General features: G+C 41.2%; 1 protein-coding gene across 1 annotated transcript in view; it reads right to left on the bottom strand.

Moving 5' to 3' along the window:
* LOC104488984 (E3 ubiquitin-protein ligase LNX-like) overlaps nt 1-20,342 on the bottom strand; it is a gene marked incomplete at its 3' end in the record, with an annotated part of 51,406 nt that overhangs the window by 9,636 nt on the left and 21,428 nt on the right. The window contains exons 2-3 of the mRNA XM_010131095.1: nt 9,274-9,515; nt 7,585-7,740 (exon numbers count right to left, since the gene is read on the bottom strand). Coding sequence (XP_010129397.1) covers nt 7,585-7,740; nt 9,274-9,515 — 398 coding nt within the window. The remainder of the gene's footprint in view (nt 1-7,584; nt 7,741-9,273; nt 9,516-20,342) is intronic.

Here is a 20,342-nt window from a genome sequence, read left to right as displayed (position 1 = left end):
AGGAATGACTGATTCTTACTGTGACATGTCTGCATTAAAACCACAGTATTCCCAAGGTGCCTGGAGGGAAAGATCTCTGCTGTTCCTGGCAATCTGGGTGGGGGGACTAGTGGTGGGCAGGGGTCCTTTTTGTATTTATAATGCTCTGGATAAGAGTATTCTCTTCCAAAACCTACCTGTCAATGACATGTTTGCTTTCACAGCATGTCACTAATTCTTTCTTTCCTTCTAGGTCAATTCGAAATTTTAATCCACATTCAACAGTGAGCTAAGTTGAAGTAAAAGTGTCAGTCAAAGTTTTCCCACACAGGTGTGTCAGCCTTCAATTATTTTGAATCCCCCATAGGTGAAAAAAAGCTTTTGAACTTTTTGTGTGTGGGTCCAATCCAGTGCTTATATGGAAAACATTGAAGTAAAAAAATTAAGTGCTAATATTTTTTTCAAGAACCAATTTTAGACATGAAAGTATAGTGACTGTTACTAAATAGCGGTAAAGTGTTAAATGAAACTTAACTCAGCCATATTTGAGACAGAAAATTACCAAGCAACAACCAGCAAGGCACCAAAACCTTTTGGTAGAGAGCAAGGCAAAAGAAAGAACAGGATAAAAATATTAAGAAACACCATGTTGCATCCCTTACCACTTCTTTGATCATACGTTCTTCGGGGCAGGAAGCTGTCTTCCTTCACATCTGTAAAAAGCACCTACCAGGAGCACAGACTTCGACTTCGTGGTTTTACAAAGTTGAAAGGTATTAAAAGTCTATCTAGATAACTACACAGCCTTCATCAACCTAATATCCAAGTGTTAATTTAATTTATACTCTTGTAGTAGCAGTTTCTAGACTAATACGTATTTACTTCGGTTTTGCATACAACTTTAATGTCTCAGGAATGAAAGGTGCCTTATTTTCCCCTGCTTCTCTATTTTCTGAACATTACTGGCCTGGCGTGTAACTTGTTTTTTTCTCTGTAGCCCAAAGGATGGATTCACTCCATCTAAATCCAGGCCTCTAAGCCAAATGCATAATTTGGTGATCTGCTTGCTCTGGTTGCCTTTATAGTTAGTGTGTGGACACCCAAAGGGACCGATACCCACTTCACCACTATACCACCCTGGAGGTGCTAAACTCTCTCCACTGCTATGTAAGAAGAAAGAGGCAATTAACTACGGCATGTCAGTAGCGTGCTTAAAGCCAGATGATACCAGTACTCCTCAAAAATCACCAAAGGTCTGATACCTGCATCAGAATATGCATGCACATTTTATACTCTCAGTGTGGATATAAGGGTATGTATATGCAAAAATAATGATCTGGATTCCCAGACACTCTCTGCATGGGAATAGCATAAATAAATACCTCTCTGTATTTTGCAGACTACCAAAGCACTCCTATAGCAGAACTACTTAAATTCCTCTTGCATGATGATTCACCTCATGTCCTAACAAACTTTTTTTTTTACTCAAACACTCGTTCTCCCACATCTCATTTTGAAAACGTTCCTAAAGGAATTGTCTGGTTACATTTCTAGACCATGGAGAACTGTGGACAGAAAAAAACTATAGACACTCTCTCGTTATTTTGGTCTGTAATTTCCCAGAGCAAAATCAGAGCAAAATAGCAGTGAACGAGTCTCCACACTTATATAAGACTTACATCTATCTTTATACAAGGTATAAACTTACATATATAAGGCTCATTGCATCTTGAACAAAGTTGTAACTGGTTTATTAGAGTCTTGAAGTGGCCCTTGATTGACTTTCAATATGACTTCAAGAAGAGTCTTTTAGAAGAATTTTTAATACCTAATTTCCTTGAGTGTGCAGTCTACAACAAAACAAATCTTCCCAAGACATTTTTCTTGCCAATCTTCAAGTCACTAAGGTTTTATCTTTCACAGTTAGCAGGATGTACTGCCTCATCTCCTGTTTTCATTTGATTTCTATTCTTTATCAAATATAATTAATAAATTGCACCATTTCCTTCTCAGATGGGCCAAGCAACCAAAGTAACTCCATGATCCCTTAATTTCTGCTCTCTTCATCGAAGACTTACCTGTTGTTTTCATCCTAGACATATACATCGATGTTTGTATTCCCAATAACCTAGACTGTCGTAAGTGAAAGGCCAATGCCTATTTTGATAAACTAACAGCAAGTTTGACAAACTAAATGTATAAAATACACAAATACATATTTTTCTTAAAAAGAAAATTCACCATCACTTTTTCACCAAATGGTCTGCATGCATTGGGTGCAGTGTGATCAAAAACCTACCATGCCTATGTCAAGATGATGCCACGTCTGGAAGGCAATGTGGTCAGCTTGAATTTTTCTAATGCATCAACCATACCCAGAAGTGGTGGACCCTGCTCCAGCACCTGGTTGCGTACAGTGAACGGGGCCTCAGCAGCATGATTTAAGGGACTCCAACTGGTTTGAGGGCTTATACCGTTCATATATACACAGCATGTCATGAGGCTGGAGCATCAGTTTGCACAGACCCCTTTTTCCAGCCTTTACACTCTTAATTAGAATTCTCTGTTCTCTTTGACCAGGTTTTCCAGAGGAGGAAAACCCAGGAGTATTTCCTACCTTTCTTTACCATTTTATATTTCCAGTCCTTAAATAACGAAGAGTTGCTGAATCTAGAAAGGAGTAAACTTTCTGTCTTGTTTTTGTTGGTTCTTGCAGGTTTTCCCACAGAATGTTGTGGTTTTGTCACCGGGGGTTGTATGGAGCATTCTGAATCTGTCAATATAATAACATGCCATCCGCATTCAGAAAGACTGTGAGTGTTTTTTCCTTCAAGCAATATTTTCCTTATACTAGTGTGCAATTTCATCGATATTTTCACACATTTCATTCATTACAGTAAAAAATAACATAGGAGAGACCAGCTTTACACAGTAAACTCTACTTGTCTGGTATGATGTAGGACATTGAGCACTCATTAGTGCAGTGGTTATGAGATTGTAATAGAAAAACTTAAATATGCTTAATATTTTATCCTCCCAGTTTATAATACTGCATGGTAGTGTTCCTTCAGTGACTGGCTTTCAGCTGACTTTCGTCTGCACCATGCCCCTCTGAGAGTGCTGCCATCAGGATAACTTCCACCTTCATTGCTGGTATCCAGTGTGACAAAACACTGCCGCAACTCTCGAGTCCAGATTAATCAAACCTGTCTCTCAGATTGCAGAAGACCTGACTGATATGAGGTGCCAGCTCACTCCCACAAATAAGGCTGCCTGCAAGGATACACACTCATGCTTCCCGGCACTTTAAATGAAGCTTGTGTAACCTATTCTTGGAAAATTCTCATGTCTGTGAATGTCCCATGCAATTCCTCTAGTGTGAGACTTGGTTCTGCAACTCTTCCTTCCCAACAGACTTTCATTTAGCATTTCATGCTAAATTAGCGGTTTGCCATCATTTTGATTTAATACCTTCCATTAATATGCCAGGGATTCTAGTCTGATGCAGGGAGCAGGTAGAAGATAATGCCAGCTCTAATGTCTCTTCTTTCTTCTGGACATTCCTCTCACCAAAGGAGTCCCAAAAGAACTAAAACGAGTTGAATGTGTCTCAACTGTATTGTGGCTACCTCATCTACAGCAGATAAAGTTTATCAGCTTGCAGTGGAAGAAATGCTACAGAGCCAATCTCTTTCTTCTGGAAATTGCCTGGCTCGTTGACTTAGAGTAGCGTGCTTTGAACCAGTTCCGTAAGATTTCCAACAGATGTTTTGGGACATTGGAACTGCGACTGAAAAAAATCTGGGCAAAACAGGAACAGAGTAGGATTCCTGCAGGGTGCAGCCTTTCTCAGACAGAAGTTGGACTGTGCTGTCTGGTCCTGGGGCTGGATAAGCCACTTTCTTTTCTGCACATAGTCTTAATGTCACAAAATGATTGACACCTAGAGCCATCCACGTTTCACTTACCTTCTTTTTCTTCATCTACCTTTCCCAAACATTGAAGTATTTATCAAATCTCTCTATTATAGATATATATCAGGGCTCAATCTCTACAGGGGAGTGAGATACACCCACACAACAAGCAAGTCTGTTCTGTGGTCCTGCCAGCACCTGCCAGGGTTGCCTTGGTCTTCACCTGCTGCAAAGTAATAACAGATGGTAGAACTGCACCCACTATGAGACTAAGAAGAATGAGTTTGACTTTGAACAACATCTAATGTCCTCAAGCAATCATAAATTCAATTTATTTACAATGGCTTGACTACAAAATAGAACTGATGAACGTTTTGGAAAAGCAGGAGCAGGGGTCCCTTTTACTGTAAAACTGTAAAAAGGTTTTTGCAATTGCATGCCTGAATTCTTTCCTCCTAAAGTGTTAGCTAGTTTGAGTAAAGAATATATATATATAGCCTTTCTTGGAAGCGAATTTAAAGAGTATGATGCCTAACTAAGTGATACAAATAAGTACAGCAAAGCTGGAGCAGTCTTTGCTTGGAGATATTTTATCATTTAAGTAAATTGTCAAGGTCATTTAAACTAGTAGATGCAGTCAGAAGATATTACATCTTAAATGCATCAGCGCCAGAAGGATGTCCCTGTCACTTTCTCTCTTGTCTTAGAACGAAACCATCTCTTTAAAACTTTGCTGACTTCTACTTCAGACCTCAAAATCTATTTGTAGCTGTAAGTTCTATTAATGAGATTACTCTCAGGTAGATATCACAAGCTTGGGTGCTGTACTACAGACAAATATTTCTTTGCATAGGTTATTTACCAATGAGCCAATTATTAAAAAATTATTAAATCCTAATGTTGCATTCCCCCATGCATTTTCTCACCAGTGTTTGCATTTTTCATTCACTTCTATAATTTTCTTCGGTTTGGACAATGAACAGTCCTCTGCTGACAGTCACCAAAATGGTTAAACAGAGGAACAAAGAAAGCCTGAATAATTCAAATCCAGAATGGGTGCATATGAAATTATTTAAAACAAATCAAAACACAGGTTGCAAATGGAAATCACGAAGTAATCTTCACAGTGCAGGACTGCTACCAGCTCCAGGTATAAGATAGCATTAGACTGTAGCTATTTCTCTGCTGTTATTATAACAGAAACACATTTGCCATTACATATCATATTTTTCAGTGTTCCTGGGTAGCAAAGGAGTGTTCCCAAACCAGTAATGCATTCAGCTTCGAGTTAAAATCATGGTTATTTGAATATTTTTTCTCCTTCATTAGGGATAATTTTTTTTTTTGCACCCTCACACTCATTGCAACAGACATGTTGACTTCAGATTAAAGGCACCTACACACTCTGCAGGGGGACAAATAGTTAATTTGACATCAGTGCTTCATAGGTACACAGTTGTCAGAGCTCTTTTGACCAAAATACAGACAAAACACAGATTAAACAGAGATATCTGAACTAAGTTGAGGGAATTCTGAAAACTAGGGACAGATGGGCTATGATACATCCAGCTTTGTCAGATGATCTGACAGCTCCTTTATCGACAAGAGGTTATCAGCAAGAAGAGGTTATTTCACTCGGTACCCACTGTGAGGCTGGCACAGTCTCAGTTTTACTATACTCGCACACTGGTGAGGTGCTGTCTGATCTCCTGGAGGCATGTCTGAGGTGTGTTCTCACTTAGTCCCAAACATGAACCTCTGAAACTTGAGGTAAAGCAGCAGCAGCTTTCACACCAGGTGTGGGGACCTCCAAGGCCAAGAAGCTCCACCCACAGGAGCACCTCCATTTCCAGGAGAATGGAGTGGCAGTGGGGAGACAGACACGTGGGGCTGCCTTTTCCCAATGGATTTGGGCCGGACCTTTAGCGAGAACAGGGCAGAGCATACTGCAGCTATCCTTAAAGACTGACCAGCAGCTCTAACCAGGAATCCAACTGTAGACTGCTCAGAACAGCTGAGGATTTAAAAAACAATTAAAAGGAGAAAACATACAGAACTGGAGAAGAAATTGAACATCCAGTTGCAGGATGACAACTGCCACAGAAATAAGTATGTTCATTTCCTCCTCCAACAAAAAGAAACAGAGAACCTTTGAGATGCCATTACACAAAGCACCAGTTGCAAAGGACTGAGTAGAGATCTTTGTTAAAGTTGCATTCATATTGCTGCAAGTTACTTGATTGCATTTTCTTAAAGACCAAATTCCAGAACTGTGTAATCAAAATGCATTCTTTGCATATGTAATTAATACAGTAATTGAGGTACCCAGCTTCTGTGATCTCATACATAAGAGTAACTGCTCATTAAGTAATTACATGCCTACCTGGTTTTTCCACTGCAGTAGAACATATATAGAAGTTTGCAGCATGTGTGATGCAAAGGAATGAAACCACAGGCAGAGTCAAGGAGAGCATGATAATCTTGACACTGTCAATGGGGCCCTAGAGTGATCTCCACCTCAGGGCCCCTCTATATGTCCCTTAAAAAAGGAGACAACAGTGCTTTTCAAATTCACATTTTTTTTTTACAGAAAGTGTTCACAGTTTAGAATCATCAGGTTTTATTTTGGCTACATCAGCAGGTATGTGTACTAGAAGACTAAGTACCAAGAACACAGTAAGGTAGTGAAACTCACCTGAAGAAATAAACAAATAAACCAGAAGAAATACTGAACATTTTTGTCAAATTCACCACTTAAAGAACACTGATCCTAACACCACATTTGGCAGCCTTTTGTCTTTATTTTGTGTGGGTTTCAATGATAACTTGAAATACAGAGCAAAGGGAAGCTGTATATTTTGTCTTTCTAAAACCCTTACCCTGGATAATTGATCCGGGAAGAGATGTGAGGTGCTGAGGCATCAAGCAAAGGAATAATAAGCTCAGTAAAGACCTTGATTAAGGCAATGATTCCCACTCTATCATCACTTCCTCTTGGTGCATGAATGTTAATGTTGGCTTCGTAATTATGGTTCAACGCAATTAGTAACATTTGCTTACTGCTTTGAGTATGCCAAATGTTAGGCATTACTCCCTGCCAGACCCCTCATCCTTGACATACGTCAGACTAACTTGCCTCTCCCCCTTGTTTAAGAGCAGAGCATTCTTACCTCATCACCTGCGTGGCTGAGGTAATACAAGTCTGTCACCAAGAATCCCACAGAAGTGCTGGAATAATTACAGTGCTTTGAACTTTCATACCACCCTCCCACTGGGAATTTCCAGTGCTTCATAAACATTAGCCACAACTCATGAATTTCCTATAATGTATGATCACTGTGATCCATTTGCTTTAGAGGGACTGACACATACTGATGAAACCTCTTGAACAAAATGATAGAGCAAATCAATGACAGCTCCAGTGATATATTCCAGACACCCAGATTCCTTGTCCCACATGCCAGATACTGGGCTGGCTGTAGCATGCAGTCTGTTACCAGAAGTCCTGTCAGTCACTAACAAGTTTTAAAAGAAGAAAATAAAGAAATATTGAGTTTTCTTTTTTTTTCTTTTTTTTAATCACGCACAACCCACCACATGAAAGGCATGTCAGTCACAGACATTCGGCTCCAACGTGGATAGGGTCCTCTACCCCATTTTAAGTGATAACACAAGGAGAACAAAGCATTACCTTCCTCTCCAGCAGCAGAGTTTCCAACAGTCTCCCTTTCCCGGCCAGCCTGGTTGGAAACGACACTTCCACTTTTTGTCCTTCGAAGAACACTGAACGCCTTGTTTATTTTTTTAAAAGATCTGCTTCTTATAGTGGAGCGTTCAAAGTGTCGAGCTGCAGGGAAAAAAAAATAAACACTGTTCGGCAGTTCCGGGATAGAACCACATCATTTCTGTGGCCACCAGCATACAATGGGACATCACAGCAGCAGCAAGGCTGCCTGCACTTCACCTTTGTGCCTGACTCCAGCTGATACTCCAAGGTTGCACCCACCTGAACCTCGTACTATCATCTTTTCTCTGTCCCACACCCTAGAATTGCCACCTTCCCGGCCTGTTTTGCCAGCCACACACAGATATCTCCTGTGAGCCTGGGAGAGAATAATCCTCAGTCAAGGCAGAATCGGTAGCAATCTTGTAAAAATGCATATAAAAGGAAGAAGCACTGCTTTTTGCAAGCTATTTAAGTCTGAAAAAAAAAAAGCTGGGAGTTGTTAAAAAGTCCTCTTGAAACAAAACCCCGCACTACTGCCTCAAAACCCTGAAATGCTTCCAATGATAGCCAACAATTTCAGTCAAAAATTCAAAGATTATTAGGTGGGAGAGATGAACTAAGTCACATCTTCTAACCTGGATAAGGCAATACCAAAGAAAAGTCATAATACTTTCAAAACTTGTCACTCGCTTTTCCATCCCGCTGAAGATATCTTTGTGGCTGTTGCTGTTCTGTCACTTTGAGCTCTGCACGCTGGCCAAACATTGTAATCTAATAATACAACATTCCCTCAAACCAGACTGTGGCCTCTTAACTCAATAAAACAGGCAGGATTTAATTTCATTCTGGTGTTCTCTTCTTGCCCCCGCCCTTCCCTTGCCTCTCTAGCACCATGCATAGGGGATAGTGCCGCTCATTTTCTAGTCTTTCTTCAGCCCTTTATTCGTTCTCCCAACATGGAGCAGTTACAACACAAGGTGGGCTATTCATTTTGGCTTTAGAGTTCTCTAGTGTAAGCTTTGAACTCACTGTTAATTCTTCTGAATCTGCCTTTGGCCAGACCATGATTTTCAAATATGACACTCATCAGAGCCAGATGCCATGTCACAGGGTGGAGGATCAAGGCATGGTTTCCTGGTGCAACTTATCCTTGACTGTGGTTATTTCAGCAGAACCAGCCCCTCTGAGCTGCACTTACCTGGGAGGTTGGCAAACGTCCCCCAGGCTCCCAAGACTTTTTCCCCTGCAACTGCCAAACACAGTTCTGAACAGACTTTTGGGCAGATGCTCGTGGCAGGGACTATGGGAATTACTTGGGCCATCACATTTTGGTGAAAGCCGTTATACAGCTATGCCCTCTCCCTGGCACATCACGCATGCCATTTGCTTTTCCAGCTGAGCTGACTTGTCTAAAAAATCTTTCTTCAGACCTGTGGTTTGCATGAGTGCAGCCAGTCTGTCTTCATCTTGATGTTGCCCCTGGCCAAGCAAATTTGGTTTTCACCTCAGATCTACTGGGACACTGAGTGCGCAATTTGATAAGTTTTCACTCCCTCTTTTGTTTTTTTTTAAAGCCTCCAACAACTTATTTTTCACAGAAAACAAATGCTGAAAGAGGCCACAGGCTCGGAAACCATCACTTTTGGGTCTTACTTCTGTTTCGGTTGCTGCGATGAAGGTCCCCAGGGCTGCTGCCCGACTGGCTATCCTCTGAGGTGGGGCTGAAGGCCGGGTTGACCAGCCCCGGCTCATCTGTCATTAAGGCGATGGCTGCAGCTGCAGAGAGCTCGGGGCCCAGGGCAGCTACTGCTAAGCTGGAGCCATGGTCTGGAGAGCAGTCTTGGGAACGCCTCTTCCGTTCCTTGGTAAGGCCATAGTAGGATGCTCCTTTACATCTGTGGAGAAGGGAGGAAAGGGAGACATGACAAAAATTTGTATTTAAAATGTTGCATACTTATGAAAATTATCTGGTGAGAAGGAATTGTCTGGAGCAGCATCTGTGATGATCACAGTGGCAGATGAAATACAGATGCTTAACAAGTAGGAAAAATGCCTGTCCCGTCATGTTACACAGCATCAGAAAGAAGGGAGATTGTCCTTCAGAGTAGCTGTTTTACAGCCTTACATGGAAAGACTACTGCTGGTGAAATAAAAACAGAAAACTGCAGCCTTGCGTGCAGTCTCCTGTGTACAAGTAGTTACTGTGGATGCAAAAGGACAGGAACAGCAGGTGGCTAAATAAACCAGATGCTACAGTCTGTAATTCCCCCCTTTGCCTCTGGTCAATGGAGGAGAGCGGGGTGAGGCCTGACAGCTTCTCTTGGCCTGCTGGTGAAATAAAAGGCACCTTACCCAGCCTTGTGCCCTGAAAAACATTCCCGATTAACAAGGTGGTTGTGCTGGGAGCACAGTGCTGTTGTCTTTCATGCAGGATGCAGGGTCTGCCCTTCAGGTAGAGGCCAATGACATGAATGAAGGAAGGGCTGCAGGTGGGAGTCAAACTGCTGCAGTCTGGAGGAATCAAGTCCCCACATGGTGCCTGTACAGACCGTTTACTACTTGAACTGCATCTGATACTGTTTTCAAATTCAGCCACAGAGAAGACTGGTTCTAAAATAATTCTGGAGGAAAATTCAAATCCTAAACCCTGACTTGACCTCTGCAGTGACAAAATCCTCCATTTCTGGAGGAGACATGCCTGTTCCCAGAAAAGCTGAAATTACAAGCCTGCTTTGAAACAACTTATTTGTGGTCCCAACTACCTACTCTAGGTTCACCCTAGACAGCAAAGGCAGGACCACGCATGGCATTTCTTTCCTAAGAATTGTTAATGAAAGTCACTTGGATGGAATTGAAGGTCACTGTGCTCTTCATTAGTCAGTATTTAATTAAAGATATAAAATAACTGAAGGACAGAATGGCTCAAGGACACAGCACCTGTGACTTTTCTCCAGCGCCACTTCTGCCTATCAGAACCTCATTCACTGCATTAAAAAAAAAAAAAAAAGAAAAAATCTGTCTTTTAATCATAAACTAATGAGCTTGGCCTAGTTTCTGCTCTATTATCTCTTTCTTCATAGCAAAGGCTAACTGATTACTTTCGTAAAAGTGCTCTGTGGGATGAACTCACAGAAATAGCTGCAGAAACCCTTAGGGATAGAAAGCTCTTCGTAATATATGGCATGCACAAAAGGCAATGCATAATACATGCAGTACACAATGCTAGTGGGTTAAGTGTCAGAAAAAGTAGTACACTGAACAGAGGCCTTGGAAGAGAAATGTTTTCTGGAACAGAAAGATGGGATGAGGACAAGTCACAGAGCTCTGTATATCAGCTTTGGAGAAGCAGTTTAACTTCTCTTATGGCATTGGCTTTTTATGAGATAAAATTAATTAAAAAAGACTTTAGCATTAAATTATGATTTACTATCATTTGCCATCACTTACTTCCTACCACTTTTGACAACCTTCATCTTAAAGAGGGAAAAATATCCCAACCCAAACTGTATCATATTGATGCAATTTTGTAAAGGCTTTGTACATGCTTTAAGGTTTGGATAGGAACGACTGTGGCAGAAGTTATTTCTGAAACCTTACACAAGCAACATGAGGGATCTCAAAAGAAAATACTCTTATGGAAGAGTAGGTCGATTAATTACACCAAAGACTGACAAAAAGCTATTTGGGGCACCTATTCCAAGACAACACTGCACAATAATTGTGTAAAATAGTAAGGAAGAGTTTTCCTTCCTCCACTGCAGCAGGCATTTTCCTCTTCCTCACCCTCCCTGTATCCCACACCATGGCAGGATGCTTTCCTTTATATTTCACAGGGAGGAGGAGCACAAGGGCCTTCCCCTCTCGCAGCCAACCTAAACTTCTCCAACACAGCATTTTGAAAACCTGTCCTTGACCTCTGTCACTTCCAGTAAGGTCGCATTTACTAATCCAGCCTATGAATGCTCAACAAGACAGTTGAAAAATAGTCTTAAAAGCCAACCCAATGAAATGAATGCAAAGAAATGGCTTCTGGGTGTGTGGTTTGCTGTTCTCAAATAACAATCTCTGCCTTACAGAGATCCTGCAAAGATTCAGGAGAGATATTCCTTCTCCATGTTTTATTTTATTTGCCTCTACTTTCATTGTGCCAGTGAAGTTGCACTAGTCTTCTGAATGGGTCCTCAAATGCAGATCGTTTTTAGTTTTGGGGAGTTGCATGAAGATCAACATGAAGATCAGAAGTGGCTCTGCCCCAAGATTTCCAGCTACGTGGATTCAGCTGCTGCCTGGTGCCTGTCTGCTCTTCACTGCTAAAGCCTTCACTTTCTGTGGAAATCCACGGAGGCTGCTGCTGGCTGCACCGCAGACACCCAGTTAACAGCATCAATCCAACAGCAATGAACAGAAGACAGTTACTTTGAATGTAGAGAGAGCTGACACAGTTTAAGATGTGGCTTATTGGAGACGACAGGTTGTCATGATGCAAGGCACAAGGCATATCTTTCTAACTCTGCCAGAAATAGTTAAAAGAGAACTGAAGCTCTTCAAGTATGAGCACTGAAGCTATTTCTTAAATAACTGTGGCAGCCATAAATGAACACAAATCAAGCCCTCTCTCTTCAGATTAACACAGTGTCCTTGAAGAAGAAAAAAAAGTCCCAAGCCCTCAAACTTGTAATAAAATCTGCAGCAGTATCTCTTCACTTTCATTGTTTCCCTTGTGCTGACACTGCTGTGATAACAGAAAACAGAAGAGATGACTGTCTAAGTGGAGTCATATTTATAGTGCCTCAGCTACATTTTTCCATATGGTTGGATTTGGGTCCCAGAAAAGAGAGATCCATAAAACAGCTACATGCCAGGACTAATTATCTCTCTCGCTGTGATTATTAATCAGTTGCCTGATTTACAGCTAGAAGAGCAGGATACCTTATTAACGTAGGCCAGTCGGAAGGTGAACCCAACACTGTCTGGTGGCCAAGGTGAACCAGAGATTTATGTTCCTTCTTAGTCACACCAGACAGCGAGTGCATCTGTGCAGCCGTACGATACCGAAACAATTTGAAGGCCAAAACTGAGAGAGATAAACAGAAATGAATAATGTGCGTTGTACGTTTCATGCCATTAAAGTAGTGCATTAGGTGCATACAGGAAATTCAGAAAATAGTTTCTTCTGTTTGCATGGCCTCTTTCACAAAGAAGAAATGTGCTGTCCTAAATCCTAGCCATATGAGCTAACCACTGGGCAGTGAGAGAGCAGTGGTGGCTGCTAGATCTTCACCCAGGGCTGCTGTTCTGGCTGGCATCAACAATGATGGCCACGGGCCAGCCTTGCCCTGTGTCCTGCTCCACATATGAGGTAGGCTCTGTGCTCCAGGCTTTAGGAGCAGCACATCCCAAGTGCTGGAGGCAAGAGATCCCAAACCCCGTGGCTGCCTTAACTTGGTTCCTCCATTTGTAAAAACAAGCTTTGGTCAAACTCAAGACCCACAGAAAAATTTTCATGTTGCAATTTTGATTTGCAAATTCAAATGAAAACAGTGATTTGAAAACGGAGATGTGTTTTCATTGCAGCATCCCCAACTCACGCAGCAAAGGGCCTGAAAGTGAGGTTGACCCCAAGGATTTCTATTACCCAGGCTGACACAGGAGCAAAAAGTAAAGGCAAAACATAAACAAGGAAAACTGCGTGGGTGTTTTCACTTCAGTTCTAGTGATCTAGATGAAACAATATTGCAGACAAAAAAAAAAGTATATATTTATAATGCATTTGCTCTTTTAAAAACATCCTGTTTTCTATCTGTGTCACTTCTTTCTCCCTGTCTCACGCTTGACTGCCTGGGCAGAAAACAGGGGGGAAAAAGTGAATCTAGAGAGTGGCAGTGCTTGTGAGCCAGGTCTGGCAAAAATAAACAGAGCAGAAGCTCTCTCTGCCCAGGTCCAGCAGTGCTTTCCCAACCTTACTTTCAGCACACTCACATTTTGGTGCTGTTTTCCTTTAGTGCAGCAGCAGCAGACACATTGTCTGAGTGCAATTGAGAATAATGTATACAAAGCTCTCAGGACTGGGCAGCAGAAGAAAATACTGCATAATGGGCTGTCATTGGTGATCCGAACCTAAGCTCTGATCAGGGTTGGCACGTATGTTTCAGCTATCCCCTCACTGCAAGTAGCCTCATCCCCATGAAATTTGGGCTTGGCACAAACCAGGATCTGAAGTACCAACAGTTCGTATCACACCCCCAACCCCATCACAGAAACTCTCCCAACTGCTGTGGTACCCCTGAAATGGTCCTGTGGAAACACTGATGGAGAACCAGAAGGTGATGGCGAGGAGTGTTCTGGATAACGTGGTGCTGATAAACTCGCTTGTGAGACCTTACTGAGAGGGTCCTGCCACATCTTGGAAGGAAGAGGGGTGGGATTCGAATTGGAGAGGTTGACTCACAAGAAGGTGTTGGCAATTCCTGCCCCATGGGAACCATTCGCACCACAGTGTGTATGAGCAGTGACTGTAGCCCAAACATAAGCCAAATACCAACCACACAGACTTCAGGCTGAAACCTAAACTCTGAAGTTTTCTGAAAGGGTGTTAACTGAATTGATTGGTTCTTGGGCAGAGATGACACCAACTCTTCTGATCTTCCTTTTGCCAACAGTGCACTGGGAACTAGAGCCAAAACCAAAAAAGGAGCAAGGCACCTAAACTCCAACCAAATCCCATATTACAGATCTAAGCTAAAAAGCAGCAAATGCACAGCCTCCCTTCCAGACCAACCTTGCTGGTGCTTAAGAGAGCAGAGACATCAACATCTTCAGCAGTGAAGGTGACCAATACCCTACTGCTCTTTACACCCGATGTTGTTGTACCATCCTTGCTTGGAAATCTGGCTTCTGTGAATACTGGTCCTGTGTACAAAATTCCTCTTGTTTGCTATATATGAAAATCAATCCTGGAACTGAGTGCTTAACAGCAATGCTTTTTCATTGGCAACTCTGAGTTCTTGTAAGGACTAACCACTGCACGAATGCTGCATATGAAAAAAGCTTCATAAATGAGTACCCGGTAATTTTTTTTTTTAATGAATTTGCCTTTTCTGGTTTTTTGTAAAGGATTGTGTCATGTCAAGAGCATTTCTCAAGCTACTGTAATCACCAGCTATGGCTAGGAAGGTCCTGCCTGCATTAAACTTTCCTCAATATTCATGAAGAAGGGTATGAGCTGTCTAAAGAGCAAAGCTCAAACTCCTGAGTTTGAATTACAGTTTCCAACCAAGTTTTCTGCAAGTCAGGCTGCAAAAACCTTGTCTAAACATGCAACTAGAAACAGGCTGTTCTCTGCACCTCCACTGGAATTTCCTAATGCCAGTAACATTTCTAGAGGTTCATCACCGCTGTTCTGTGCACTCTGTACCCTGGGATTGATGCACTCGGGTATCCTCTCACTGATGATCTCCCAGCATCAGAGGCTTGTCACCTTGTTTGAGGGAAGCAAAATGCTCGTTTTTCACCTAAGTGGGAAATTGCCCTGGTTGCCATTACTCTTTCACTTCAGTAAGTTTATAAACAAAAGCCTTTTAGAGAGAACATCGTGATACCTAGTGCACCAGGGATGGTTGGGAGGAAGGCACAAGCCCAGTGGCTTGATCCCTGCTGCCTCCAGAGCACTGAGGATGAGTGATTCTTCATATAAACACCACTCTGCTCTGTGTCAGCTTGGAGATTGCTGTGATAGAAGTTCAGATGAGGCAAATGGCTCTGTCTAGATGTCAGAGGGATTTTTCTCATGTTATTTGCTCTCTATTGTCAACCGAAGGCTTTTGCTAAAGTATAAACATATAATAGATTTAGTGGTTCTATATTTCTGCATTACTACTCTATAAATATTTATAAAGGTCCTCATAACATTTATTTCTTTAAGCTAAGGTTACTTAGTTTAAATACTTTCCCACAAGATAGATAGGAAAAACCTCTCAAATATCTATTATTTCAGTTTAATTTGTGCATATCCCTCTTATGGTTTCCCAAGGTTTTTTCATGCTTTTTTTTTTTTTTTTTTTTTTTTTTTTTTTTTTTTTTTTTTTTTTTTTTTTTTTTTTTTTTTTTTAGTGAAGCCATTGTATTTCAACAAACTCTGGAACTACCTTACTAGCAAAGCATAAAGTTGTGCTGCGTCCTGTCTGTTAAATCTGACCCCAGGGATGGGCTGTCATTTTTACAATGTTTTTGCATTACGACGCTGTCAAACAAAATATATTAGTTTATTATATATGCAACATGTGCAGGAGTATCTGTATACTTACACTTCTGCTCAGCTACTTTGTAAAAATTCGGGAAAAAGAATTTATAGGTCCCACAGATTTTTTTAAAAGAAGATTTTCTAAGCATATGAAGAAAATACATATCCAGTGTTCTTTATAATTACTTAGTCATCAGCTACAGTGAGATGTGTAGATGTTGTGCTGAGGGACATGGTTTAGGGACCCTGGCAGTGCAGGGTGAATGAGGGGACTCGATGATCTTAAAGGTCTCTTCCAACCAAAATAATTAAGTGATTCTATGATTTGGTTGCTGAGAAGGTGCAAGCATGGCTGGTGGTTTGGTACAGGCCCTTGAAAATATTTTGCATTGGTGAAGAATGGAACTACAGTTGAGAGTTCAGTCCTCACAGATCCCGGAACTATCAATGGACAGACAGCTGGAGCCAGGCATGAATTGAACAAACATTCAACGGAAACCAAATCCCCATTTAAAATTTGACTGCTTAAACTGAGGGAAGGGAGGAATCTCCAGATTTGCCACTAGTTTTCAGGAGAGTTGAAAGAACTTGGAACATGTATTTATTCTTAAATAAACTGTAGATTTTAAACTTCATTTACATGCTACTGAAGTATCATGTAGCGTGTGGTCATGTTTAAGCTTTTCCCCCCTTCTCTTTAAAAAGCAAAAAGCTGTATTTTGATAATCATCATAAGCTTCTATTATGCAGTCTTTTAGAAGGTCCACTAACCTCTGTCATGGGAACAGGGAGTTGGAAGAAGTAGGTAAACAATACTAGTTGTCTGCAATTGTGGGCAAAAATCATGACTGGAATTATTGTGCAATGATCTCAGTTGTTGTTTGGACTGTGTACAAATTGTTGGCCCAGATCATGCCGTCTCCCTCCCCTGACACTTCTTCCAGGTCATTACTCTATCGCTGATGATTTTGAAACTACAACTGTACTGATTTCTCTGCAAGGCTCAAGCATCGCTTCAAGTTCTAGTCTTAAACTGTTCCAACAAATTACAGCTGTCTTACGTGTAGGAGAATGGAGTTGTAAATTGCTAGAGACAGCTGAGATGGGTAAGCAGGCATACAGGCTAGAAGTGCCAGCTTCTTCTAAGAATTAGCACAGCTTCTGTATTGTGCTTAACACAGCTACTACTCTGGAGAAGCCAATACTCAATACAACTGACCTTGTGGCTTCTCCTTTTGTGGCCCCTTCCCCACCAGTTCCGTTGCCACCAATGCTCTGAGGATGCACAAGGACATCAGCAGCCTGTTCCCACTGCTCAGATAAGGCACAGCCTCGGGTTGCTGCTACACCTTCTGCTGTTCCAGTGCTGTCTTTAAACGTAGTGTTTGCAGAGCACAAGCAGACCTCGAGCAACAAAAATGAGGAATTAACCAGGGTGGAAGACTGCAATCAGCCTATTAATCATTATTTGCTCCTAGATTACTGTAAACAAATGTTGTCATCACAGGGAAGATACTGGACAGAAGTACAGAACCAGAGTAATTTTACATGATGCAAAACAACAGCAGCATTTATTTATACTGAACTTACTCAGTTAAATAAGGAAGCTCCTCAAGAGTAATCTACAGATCTCGTGCAATCTACACACCAGCTGACACAAACAAGAGAAATGGAGCAGCACACTGTCTCTAACTCTTGGAAGGTGCTCAGGTACTGACACAGCAAGGAAACGCTGAGTACCTGGGTAGGAGATTCAGAGCAAAATAAGAGGGAAAAATAAGACACACGATTAGCATTTCTGAGCTGGTGAGACCTCCCTGATGGCTTCTAATACTTCTAAGCATTCAACATATAAATACATCATTTAAACCCACTAATCCTGTCCAAGTGCTATGTTAAAGTCCTAAAGTCCTCAAAATTCCTCTTGACTTCAATGAAGTCGGAACTTGATGTAAACTTTACCAGTTGCTTTCATTACCTTCCAGAATTGCATCATTTTCTATACAACACACTTAAAAGCTTCTATCTTTGCTACTCACAGTAAAACATCAACATTTTTTCAAAAGAAAGTGAGAAAACACGAATTAGAAAGACCTCTGAGGTGTCTCTTCATGGACAACTCGGGTACTCATCAATAGCTGTACATTCTTTTATCTATAGATGGCCTGCACAAGGGAGCAATTGCATACAATGTCCGTCAGCTGGGTATTTGGAAAGCAAAGCAAGACCTGCCATCAGCAGCTGTCAGCTTCATACCTGATTTTCAAATCCATCTATGAGCACTCACAGAGCACTGGTACTTTGCAGGCAATCTTGACCACTGATTTTGCTTTATACTAATAAAATAATAATACAACATTTTGAGAATTGAGATCGTATCAAATGGACTGCAGCAGGATCACTGAATATGTTCCTCATTTAGAATCTTAACTGAAAAATGAGCCTAAGGAAAATCACGGCATATATATCCAAAGGCTCAAAAAATGTTAATGCTGCTAAAATCAAATTATCTGTGACAAAAATAACAAGTGCAAGGACAAACAAATTCTTAAGGCATTGCAATGCTGTACCTGGTAATACTGCACAATCCAATGCAATGCATTTTTCAGATTATGTGGACACACATATAATTAGTGTTAAGAATAAACATTCAATCTGTTAAATCATGTGTTTTTCATGTTTATTGTTCAGTGTTTTGATCTCTGGATTATATTAAACAGGTATAACTAGTCTCCTGGAACTTTGTATGTTGGCATTGGCTATCGCCACATATACTGTAAAAACTTTATGATGCAGTGAGCAAAATATGCTTTCAATGGGACAAGGGTTTTTTAACAAGAATGACAGTATCAACCTAACCTGATTCTTGCAGCTACAGGCAGAAGAACCTGCCAGACAGAAACTTTGCATTTGCACATACTTTGCACACATTTCTTTTAAAAATAAAATTAATTACAGTATCTGCTACGTCACAGACTCAACAAGCCAGCACTACTGAGAGCAGACTCGAGGCTTCTCTTGGCACAAAGCAGTGACACATGCACATAAGCCTCTAGATATAAAATAATAAAAAAGGAACACTGTGTTCAATTTTAAGGTGTTTTCAACCCAAGATTTGAGTTTCCTAATATGTTTTGCACCAGAATTTGAAATTATGGCAAATAATGGGACTGCAGCCAGTAAATAACGAATGCTGTCTTTATACCCCCTTATTGACAGAACATGCTATGGACAGCCATCCACAGCTCTAGCTCTGGTGGAACTTGCCCCTGACCCCAGTGACCCAAAAGTCACATAAGACGCCTTTAGATCAGCACAGGTACCTAAATTACATTGCTAACACATCTTTGTACACATCAGTCTCTGAAATCATACTTGCTTTCTCATGGAAAAGAGTGGAAAAAGGACATCTCAGCATGCCCTCTCTGAAGTTGAAAATCTACAGACAACCCTGTCAGATGCCCATCTGAGTGTTGAGTAAATATTTCTGCCACCACAAGTAAGAAGCATCTTAAGATATCACAAATGTTTCCCATTTAAAAAAAATATTTCTCCTGTCTTATCAAATCCAATGTCTGATATTCAAGGAGTACCCCTTCAAGAAATGAACTGCCTTTGACTCATGAGTGACCCTGTCTTTAAACCCTAAAGCAACACAGTCTCCTTGTAAGGGTGGGGAAGGAAGAGTGCAGCATTTCCTGGTGTATCAGAGAGCTCGGTTTCCAGCCTAAAAGAGAACCGACATTAGCATAAGTACGTAAGTCACACTATTGCCTAAATACCTCACGAGATAACGTAGCCAACGGTACATTCTGCTAGAGAAACACCATTCTGGCTTCTACTCCCGGCTCTGCATTTTTCCCCTTTGCACGTATAGCTGGAAGAGGGTGGATCAGAGGGACATTATGAGCCAGTTTTCAGAACTGAACTCCCCAAACCCATTGGGCATGCAAAAATCTCCACTGCTTATGGTGTTACGGGTTCCACCCAGTTAAATATGAGATATTTCAGTAAGATATTTCACCCTCCCATGAAAATAAACACACATTGTAAAAGTGTTTAAAGGCTCCAGAAAGTCCATATGCAGCCACAGCACAAGTATGGCTGGAATGTTGTTTACAGTATTCTGAAAGCTCACATGGTAGGAAATGCTCACTTACGCTGTAAAAATTGTGAAAGAATTTTTTTTTAAATCCCATTTTAAACAGAACTATCAGAAATACTTTTAATTTGAATTCCTCTATACAACTCTGAAAAAAAGCCCGATCCACTCAGCCTTCTTCCCACATGGCTACAGGCAGTGCTGTGCTCAGTATAACAGAAAGCATCCAAAACCGTAGTGATGCGGTTTTCTTCCTGTTGCTCTTGCTTGGCAAGGGAAGCTGACAGAGTTCACACCCTCACACCTCAGTTTTCAGGAGTGCTCTAACTACTAAAGCTCAGGTCAGGTTGCCGTAAGACTGATCTCTGCTCCTCCTGCTGA

This window comes from Buceros rhinoceros, unplaced genomic scaffold, assembly GCF_000710305.1.
Source record: "Buceros rhinoceros silvestris isolate BGI_N320 unplaced genomic scaffold, ASM71030v1 scaffold7312, whole genome shotgun sequence".
Taxonomy (NCBI): Eukaryota; Metazoa; Chordata; class Aves; order Bucerotiformes; family Bucerotidae; genus Buceros; species Buceros rhinoceros.
Note: the sequence above shows the minus strand (reverse complement) of the source record. Positions and strands in the feature narration are given on the sequence as shown.